A 10,073-nucleotide genomic window follows, 5' to 3' on the forward strand; every position below is an offset into this window, starting at 1 on the left:
TACCACCTCAGGATGATATGCGTACCACCAGTATTGCAGGTACCACAGTTTGAGAACCATTGTTTTAGAGAATAAACATTAAAAAAAGAAAAGAAAAAAAATATTTTTTTCAGCATGGTTTAGCCTGCTTGAACATGCATATTGTTCTTTCTGTACTTTGAATTAAAAGCTTTTTCTCAGCATATACTGTTGCCATGTATTCCTTTTTGTTGTTTCATTGAAAGATGAATCATTCACAATTTATCGCAATTTGCATTAATAACATTTTCAACTGACTAAAGTTGAAAACTTAATTACAGCCTGTGTTGGGGTAAACATTTTTAAATCGTAGTTAGTGATTATAATGAAAAAACACTGCCTTTTATATATATATAAAAACTCCAGCTGCACTGCTGTGTTTGAACCACTCATACCAGTGGTGGTCCTGACCATTAAAGAACAGGATGAAAGTGGGGTCCATTTGGGTATGTGTTTTTATTTGTGTGTGTTAATACAGTCTAGGTCCTACAAATGGGGAAATACAAACAAAAATGGCTAAGACTAAGAAACACAAGACAAGACAGAGATTCTGAGTTCAAAACTGAATTGTAATTCAAAGCACTTAAACCAAATACAAGATTTTCACTGGAGGGAACTTTTCACAAAAGTATGGCCACATTCATACAATAGTTATATTTGTGAAGTTAAAAAATATATATAAATAAATAAAAATACTTATAAAATAAGCAAAATAATAAAGAGAAGCCATCTGGGACATCTTAACAAAATAATACATTTACAAGAGCATCTGGTAAAAAAATAAAATTAAACAAAAAATAAAAACACTGGTCGTTTTTATTGTATCATAAATATTTGATATTAGAAAAAAGGTAGAGATTTAAATATCTTTTTTTCATAAAGTAACAAGAGTTATTAAACTACAAATTTAATATATTGTAATTAGTAAACATTTTCCTCCATAGTGGTCCTTATATTCTAGAATATGTAAAGATGTATCATGAGTGAAATATGCAGTCAGTGCCATAGCTAAACTTTCCAGCTCGGTATCTGCAGTGTTCTAAAACGTTCAGGTTCAGAAAGTTAGGATTTCTTACATCATAAACCAAAGGGATCAATCCCATTAACTTGTGGGGCAGTATTTTGGGATGCAGAGAAAATTAGAAGGGTGGGTGGGGACAGAAGCATAAATACAAACTGATACTGAATGAACGAGAGATTGTATATTTAAATCTAAAACACTTTTAAGGGATTACGTTTTTTAAAAACATCTTAGTATGTCGTTTAAATGAAAATGTGATTTTTAGAGAGGGACTTTAATTTATTCTGAATATCAGTGTCTACCACAAGGGGGCTCATGTCGCCATAGAGACCATGTGACAGGAGGTCAACTTATTAACGTTTAACAGTGAATTTTTCGAACCATACAAGAGCAAAGTGTGCTAATTTTTCACAATGATCAACGCGAGTCTCTTTTCTCCTCCCCTGTACATGCAGAGATACCAGTTTGTGACGGAGTTTGTTAAACGACACACACCCAGAAAGGTAGATTTAACCCCACACTTGGTGCTGTTGTTTTGCTGATCTCTGTTCTGGTGCAGGAGCTTCACTTGAAGACAGAGCACAGTTAAACATGGCTGGCTGCTTTTTGTTTTTTCTCAGGTGATGGATTTGGGCTGTGCTAACTGCAGTCTCCTGAGGAAACTCAAGTTTCATCGCCACAGTGTTGAAGTTCTTGTTGGAGTGGACCTGGACTCTGCTGCACTGAGAGAGAGAATGTTGGTTTTATGTTCCTCGTGGTATTTGTCCCTTTAAGGAAAAACATATTCATAACAAAATAGTATCATCAACTCCTTGTTTTTGCACTCACTGGCCATACAGTGGCAATTATAGACTGAAGTCCACCTGATGCTCTGCAAACATTGTTTGCCCCATTTCACCCTTTTTTTCAATGATCAGGACACGCAGAGGACCACCACAGAACAGGTATGGAGTTGAGTGGTGGATCATTCTAAGCGCTGCAGTGACACTGATCTGGTGTTTTAGTGTTTGTAACTCTGATGTGAATGGATCAGACACAGCAGAGCTGCTGGAGTTTTTAAACAGTGTCCATTCACTGTCCTCTTTGTTACACACATCAACCTCGTTGGTCCACCTTGTAGATGTAAAGTCAGACAGAGTAGCTCAACTGTTGCTGCACATTTTGTGTTGGTCACCATCTAGTCTTTTTCCAGTTGGATATTTTTGGTTGGTGGACTATTCTCAGAATAGCAGTGACACAAAGGGCTTTGAAAAGTCCAGCAGCACTGCTGTGTCTGATCCACACCTGCTTGATTAATACACTAACACACCACCATCATAAGTGTCACTGCAGCGCAGTGTTCCTGCACCCAAATCATGTGCAGGTGCTGGTCATGAAATGAGAATATCATGAAAAAGTTGATTTATTTCAATAATTCCATTCAAAAAGTGAAACTTGTATATTATACTCATTCATTTCAAGTCTTTATTTCTTTTAATTTGATGATTATAACTGACAACTAATGAAAAACCCAAATTCAGTATCTCAGAAAATTAGAAATTTACTAAAGACCAATACAGAAAAAGGAATTTTAGAAATGCTGGCCAACTCAAAAGTATGAACATGTACAGCACTCAATACTTAGTTGGGGCCCCCTTTTGCCTGAATTACTGCAGCAATGCGGCATGACATGGAGTCGATCAGTCTGTGGCACTGCTCAGGTGTTATGAGAGCCCAGGTGGCTCTGATAGTGGCCTTCAGCTCTTCTGCATTGTTGGGTCTGCCATATTGCATCTTCCTCTTCACAATGCCCCATAGATTTTCTATGGGGTTAAGGTCAGGTGAGTTTGCTGGCCAAGAACAGGGATACCATGGTCCTTAAACCAGGTACTGGTAGCTTTGACAATGTGTGCAGGTGTCAAGTCCTGTTGGAAAATGAAATCTGCATCTCCATAAAGTTGGTCAGAAGCAGGAAGCATGAAGTGCTCTAAAACTTCCTGGTAGATGGCTGCGTTGACCTTGGATCTTAGAAAACACAGTGGGCCGACACCAGCAGATGACATGGCACCCCAAACCATCATTGACTGTGGAAACATTACACTGGACCTCAAGCAATGTGGATTATGTGCCTCTCCTCTCTTCTTCCAGACTCTGGGAACTTGATTTCTAAAGGAAATGCAAAATTTAATTTCATCAGAGAACATAACTTTGGACCACTCAGCAACAGTCCAGTCCTTTTTGGAAGTGAGACGCTTCTGACACTGTCTCTTGTTCAAGAGTGGCTTGACACAAGGAATGCGATGCTGAAACCCATGCAATGCAATTTAAAGGCATTTGCAGGTGTTTTGAGTTAATTAGCTGATTACAGTGTGGCACCAGATGTCTTCAATATTGAACCTTTTCACAAAATTCAAATTTTCTGAGATACTGAATTTGGGGTTTTCATTAGTTGTCAGTTATAATCATCAAATAAAAAAAATGAACACTTGAAATATATCAGTCTGTGTTTAATGAATGAGACTAATATACAAGTTCCACTTTTTGAATGGAATTACTGAAATAAATCAACTTTTTCATGATATTCTAATTTTATGACCAGCACCTTTATACTCTGTGGTGGCCTTGTGGGGGTTCTGTCCATTGAAGAGCAGGGTTAAAGGAGGCAAACAAAATATGCAGCACCACAGATGGACTACAGTTTATTGTAATTGTAGAACTAGTAAATTAGTTTTTCATAAATTCTATGAAACGTTAACACATCCAGCTCAACGTGGTGGGGCCCACATGGAAGGCAAATGGACAAGGCATGTTTGAGCACTGCTAGCATTGTGTATCTGAGTGCACTGAGGTGGGGGGCTTAAAATATTGTAATACACACTCTTAAAATTATGGTTCTACAAGGATTTTTGGTAAGAAAATGGTTCTATATAGAACCCTGGACACTTGACTATCACTCTGCATGATTTAAGGGTTCTTTGCATTGTGAAAGCATTCTTCAGATTGATGTTCTATAAAGAACCTTACAGCAAAGGCTTCTATCTGGCACCAAAAACAGTTCCTTTACTGTTGAGATGTCAAGCTGATTACAATAGAATGTTTGGTGCAGTATAGAACCCTACTCTAAAAGGTGCTATAGCACATTCTCCATCACTCTGAATAACCCATTCATAATGTAAATAGTTCTCTGTGGGTTGTTTATGTTCAGGAGCTCAGCATCTTTTAAGAGTGGAACGGAATGTTTGATCAAAATAATGACTGTTGTTTGAACATGGATGACGTTTAACTTGTCTGTAAGTATTTTATTCAATGTTTGAATTAACACAGAAACTCAATTGAGTTGTTTAGTTTTGAAGGATTTTCAGTAAAGCCATCTCCCGGATTTAATACGAAGTAATCCGAAACAGCAAAATAAGTCAATATTACCCTTCTATGGAGTAGGACTGGAGAAATATCCTCATCTTGGTTCGTGATTTTGAAAGTTTGGAGCTCTCTCTGCTGTTTAAAAAAAACAACAGATTTCCAATGAGCAGAGCAAGGGCAAGACCAGCATACTACACTGAGACAGGATTTTTTTTTAAAATAATTTAGACACTGGGGTTCATAACACATTAGACCAGTTTCTAGCATACAAACATACCAGAGAGCTTGCCTATTGTGGGGAAACATCTGAATTTGATAAAAAGTGTTTTTTTTTTGTTGTTTTTTTACAATCGTGAACGTCAACTTTTAAAGAACATTTGAAGGACCTTCATATTTAAGTGTGTTGATTAAAAATGGGGCACTGGTCTAAGTTATGTTTTGGCTGATAGGTATATGTCCCTTTGGTTCCAGTCTAAATCTAACATACACTAATGGCTCAGTATTAGAGCCATGGATGTTGAGGCTAAAATCCTCAGAATGGATTTGAGCCTCCCTGGCGCCTCTTTCTTGGAGTCTGTCCTGTATATATGGGTGCAGGTCTATGCAGTTGTGGATAAAACAGAATGAATGTAGGAAATTGAGACTTCCTCTACATGTTATTGTTTTTAGACATGCATTAGACCCACTCTTGAGTGACTACCTGCAGCCAGGTACCAGGCCGTTGACCATTGAGATCTACCAAGGGTCCGTCACAGAGAGAGAGCCATGCACCCAGGGGTTTGACCTAGTGACGTGTATTGAATTGTGAGTGCTGAGATACCCTCTAGTAGCATAGAATATACACAGATCAACCGTAACAGTAAGACCACCACTTTTTTTTCTACACTCACTGTCCATTCTTCTATCCATTAACCATACAGGAGCACTTTGCAGTTTATAATAGCAGACTCCATTTGTTTTGTTTACATTGTTTTCCCCATTTAACCCTGTTCCTCAGTGGTCAGTAAGAACTGGGTGAAATGGGGCGGACAACATATACAGAGCAACAATTGCACTCCAGTCTGTAATTGTAGAACTTGTTCTGTGGTTGGTGGAACTGAGAGAATGGACAGTGAGTGTAGAAACAAGTAGGTGGTCATAATGTTATCATTGATCATTGTAAGCCTACTATTCAGCTTTCAGAGTGGTCTATTTTAAATTATGTATTCCATGTTGTGTCCCCTTTTGACGACTGCCTCAAAGAATTGAGCACCTTGAGCTTTGGGAAGTGGAGAGGTTTTCAGACGTTGTGTTTGGATATATGACTCCCTGCACTGTCATCGTCAGCACGCCAAATGTGGAGTTCAATTCATTGCTTCCAGGATTGAGGGGCTTCCGAAACAAAGACCACAAGTTTGAATGGACCAGAGCAGAGTTTCAGACATGGTGAGCTTTTGTTTCGCTAGATCCATCGGATTTCATGACAAGTTTGAATCTGTTGTCCACATTTGTCTTATTTGCCCAGGGCCCTCGGAGTTTGTGGAAAATACGGCTACTCAGTGGAGTTCACTGGAGTTGGAGAAGCTCCAGTTCAGGACCGACAAGTTGGATTCTGCACCCAGATTGGAGTGTTCAGAAAAGATTTCGATCAACCAACTGCACCAATGTACAACAACACACAGCCGGAGCCAACAGTGTATCAACTGGTAAAGTGGCTGATACTTTGAAAAAGATGGGTTCCTCAATGTTAACAAGTTTTTGGGGAGGATGCAGAGTCCTACCTCTATCAGTTTACACTTGCTTGTTTAGTCTCTTTTGTAAAACGCCTATAAAATTGTAATTTAATAGCAAGCCTGCAGTCGGTTAAGGGCAGAATAATTAATTAATATTTAGCTTTTACCCTTTTATCTGGACTTTATCATGCCGTCACTGTAGTACAATATTTGGGTATTGTCATAGTGAGTGAATGTGTGAATAGGGCCAAAAATGTTCAGCATAACAGTGAATTCATGTCATGCGTCCTGCACGTGCAACACAGGCACCGTCCCATGCCTAAACTACGCAGACCACTGTTCGGACCTGATTGGGAATAAGTAAAAAAGCACTCTGTAGGGTAGAGAACTAATATCTTTGATTCCTCAGTCACACACAGACCTCAGCATATTTGTGTTGCTCAAAATGCTTTTAACAGTACTAATGATAACAATGAGCCATTGCTTATTTTTTATTTTCCCCTTAGAAAGTTTCATGGCCTAGAACCTTTAATTACCTGCAGGATTAGTACATGGGAACTTATTGAACATCCCTTATATATATATTATCTACATAGTCGTTGTCCACTTAAAAACATGTATGCGTATTTTTGTCGATTTTTAGTTGACAACTTCTTTTGGACTCCGCACATCATGGAATTAAATTTTTTTTACATTAATTTCCATTGAAAGTTAAGAAGTTTTTTTTCCTGATGTTTTTATTTGGACAGCGCTGCCACTGTCCAAGCACAGTTTCTATTGATCGTCCTCTAGTGCATCATTATATTCTTACAGGCAACAGATCATAGCTACAAAGTCCAGAATTATTCAACAATACGGAAGCCTCAGCACTCCAAAAATTCCTGTCAGTAACGAAACTTAAGCAACGCATATTCATTCATTGTCTGTAACCACTTATCCAGTTCAAGGTCGTGGTGGGTCTGGAGCCTACCTGGACTCATTGGGCACAAGACAGGAGAGGGCACCAACCTTTCACAGGGTAACACACCCACATATGGACATTTTTGAGTCAACAATCCACCTACCAACACGTGTTTTGGACCATGGGAGTAAACCGGAGCCACCAGAGGAAACCCATATGGACACGGGGAGAACAAACCAGCTCCTCAGACAGTCACCCAAAGCGGGACTTGAACCCACAACCTCCAGGTCCCTGGATCTGTGTAACTGCGACACTACCTGCTGCACCACCGTGCCGCCCAGCAACACGCATGACAAACCTAAATAAATGGCAGTCTCAACATGTCAAAAATTAAACTGTATTGTATGTTATTGTATCAACATCTTATTACCTTTCTTGCCATGAATGTGGCCCTAATAGCAGATATGACATTAAATACAAACCAGCTAACTAACATTATATCACTGTTATAAGCCCACCAGGCAGAAAATGAATCACAGACATGATCAATTTTCTAATACTAGTTTACATAAACTCCTTTCATTCTAGGCACACCAGGCATGTCAGGAAGGTGTTACCTTGTGAAGTATTAAAACAAATGGCGCTTTTCCAATGCATGAAACCTAAACAACACTACTCGACTCGGCTCTTTTGCTTTTCCACTGGCCAAATCTGGTACCTGCTTACTTGGGGTTCCAACGGTGAAGAGTAGGTACTAAATGGTGACGTGTAAATCTTGCAGAGCGCTGATTGGCTAGAGCCATGTCAATCACCACGAAATGCAGAGCTCATTCAAATCCAGACCCCTCCCAGTGAAAAAGCGACAAGCTTTAAGCGTGTCGAGTCGTGTAGAACTGGACACATGCGGTGGAAATGCACCAAAACAGTAACCCTGCACAACAAAATCTAACATGACACTATGTTGATGTCACATTTTCCCCAACGAAAATAGTATCTGGTTAGTGGTGATAATATATTGTTGCACCATTTTCACTGATGACAGGTGGCTGATTAAAATGTGCAGAGCTAAAGTCAGTCATTGAAACTGCAAAAACGCAACTATAAGATTTGGAGTTTCTGATAAAAATGACCAGAAAATGTTCTTAAACCTTTAGAAACAATTTTCTGATTTTCATCTTTGTTTCTCTGCTATAGCTCTACAAGGTGGTATACCCAAGCCTGTGTGACAACAACATCTTCCAGAGGACTCTAGTCAACGAAGTCCTCTACAAGGCAGAGATCCTGAAAAGGAAATGGTTGGAGGAGGACCAAGGTGTACAGTATGACTTCCTCTCACACGTCCATGCTTCACCAACAGAGGAAGTGAGGGAAGCAGGAGAGGACGGTGTGGCTGAGGACCCGATGGTGTACAGGCACGAGAGGTGGGTGTGTGTGCCTCTACAGTGTGTTTGGGCCAGTCCCAGAGTGCAGGATTTGTGTGGGGATATGCAGCGACTTCGACAGGCTCTGCTGGATGACTCGCAAGTGCAGCTGGACCCTGACAGGGATGCCATAATGCTACCTGATGAAAATGAGGATGAGGAGGGAGACAAAGCAGAGGAAGATGAATGTGTGGAAGGAGAGTGGACGATGAGGGCAATGAAAGAGTCTACAGAAGAGGACTGGGAGAGTGAAGTTGGTTGTCTGTCTTGTGATGGCAGTAATCCTAGAGTTTGAAATGTTTCAGATAGATTACTACATTGACACTAATGACCATGTGTAAGTGGAGTGTTAGTCTGTTGTATCCCACACAAAAACTTGTATTAACTACTGTTTATTCCAACACTTGTAGCGTGTCGACTTACAACAGAATTCGTTTTGTTATAAAACTGTACATTTAGCCAAAAATGTAATTCCCACACTTAGAAAATGTTCACCGAATTTTAACCTTGCAGCAAATAAACAAATCACAGAAAACTATTTAACTGATGAGAATTAAAGCGGTGTGAAACTGGGTTCAGACAAATTCAATTTAATTATTTGAATGAACTACATATGTTTTTCTCCAAATGACTCCAAATAATGGCATCATTGTCAAAAAATGGAGAAACATCCTCCACATGCTTGAATTCTTTGAGCCATGAACTTTAATTGTAGAAAAACAGGTTTTTGGATGCAGGATGGACCCTTTTTTTTATGGAGTATTTTTTTCGTCTTTTCTTTTCCACCATATATTTTCTGTTGCTCTGAGGTATAGACTGTTTGCTGGCCACACCTTTGAGTCTATATATTAACTAGGGAATGAGAATAGTGTCCAAACGTTCAGTGTAAACCTGTGCACTGTCTTGAGGTAATGACTGCCATTTCCCCCCTGGTTGTTGATCCTTCGTGTGCCATAATAAATGTGATGTTCTTGTTTTTGTTTCATTAGCCTCTGTTTATATTTGTTTTATTTTATTTCAATCCTCCACAGTCCTTCTTTGTTTCTCTTTAACCCACTGTGACCTTGTTGTCTTCATTTTAGATGTTAGTGCTTTTTTCTAAATGAAAATCCCATTTGAGTCTGTTTATCACATTTTCTATTTTCAAAGCATATCTCAAAGCTTTGCGTTTTCTGTCCTGATGTTTTTGAGATCCTCTGGCTCGGTTTATACTTGCTCTAAAGTTTAGACAATTTACTGGGAACCACCAGTGTTTTGTCACACTCCATTTTGGAAATATCCAGCATGTCAGTGAAACAATGGAAAGAATTTACAACTCTCTTGGGGCTGTTTTTTTTAAATTTGCCAAGTCTAACAGCTGGTTGGGGTCTGTAAGCACCCACTTTTAAGATGCAGATTTCTTTGCATTTTTCGACTTTTGCTAGTATTGGTTGTAAAAATGCAAATTACAAGGTGGTTCCATAATTTTTGTTCTACTTGTTATAGAAAAACCTATTATATTAATTCAAATAGTGGTATTACATTTGTTTGAGGATTCACAAAGCCAGAATGTTCAGTATTAAATAAAAATAGCTTGTTTCATATCTGTGAACTGTTTGCTACAAGTTACAGAAAGCAGAGTGGACATTTAAGTGGTGGTCTTGTAATTTTTTGTCAGGGTA

At 39.0% G+C, this 10,073-nt stretch overlaps 1 protein-coding gene across 2 annotated transcripts; it reads left to right on the forward strand.

Moving 5' to 3' along the window:
• The first annotated feature begins 1,369 nt into the window (after positions 1-1,369).
• henmt1 (HEN methyltransferase 1) lies at positions 1,370-9,901 on the forward strand. Of its 2 annotated transcripts, XM_066677312.1 has the most exons (6): positions 1,370-1,542; positions 1,660-1,775; positions 5,048-5,182; positions 5,621-5,803; positions 5,883-6,063; positions 8,186-9,898. In XM_066677312.1, exons 1-6 carry the CDS (start codon positions 1,453-1,455, stop codon positions 8,705-8,707), a joined length of 1,227 nt encoding a protein of 408 aa, XP_066533409.1. In that variant the 5' UTR covers positions 1,370-1,452; the 3' UTR covers positions 8,708-9,898. The 2 variants fall into 2 exon arrangements, with proteins under 2 accessions (XP_066533409.1, XP_066533410.1); XM_066677313.1 differs by lacking the exon at positions 5,048-5,182 and having other exon boundaries at positions 8,186-9,901.
• Positions 9,902-10,073: the final 172 nt, after the last annotated feature.

The sequence above is a fragment of the Hoplias malabaricus genome, chromosome 7, assembly GCF_029633855.1.
Source record: "Hoplias malabaricus isolate fHopMal1 chromosome 7, fHopMal1.hap1, whole genome shotgun sequence".
Classification (NCBI taxonomy): domain Eukaryota; kingdom Metazoa; phylum Chordata; class Actinopteri; order Characiformes; family Erythrinidae; genus Hoplias; species Hoplias malabaricus.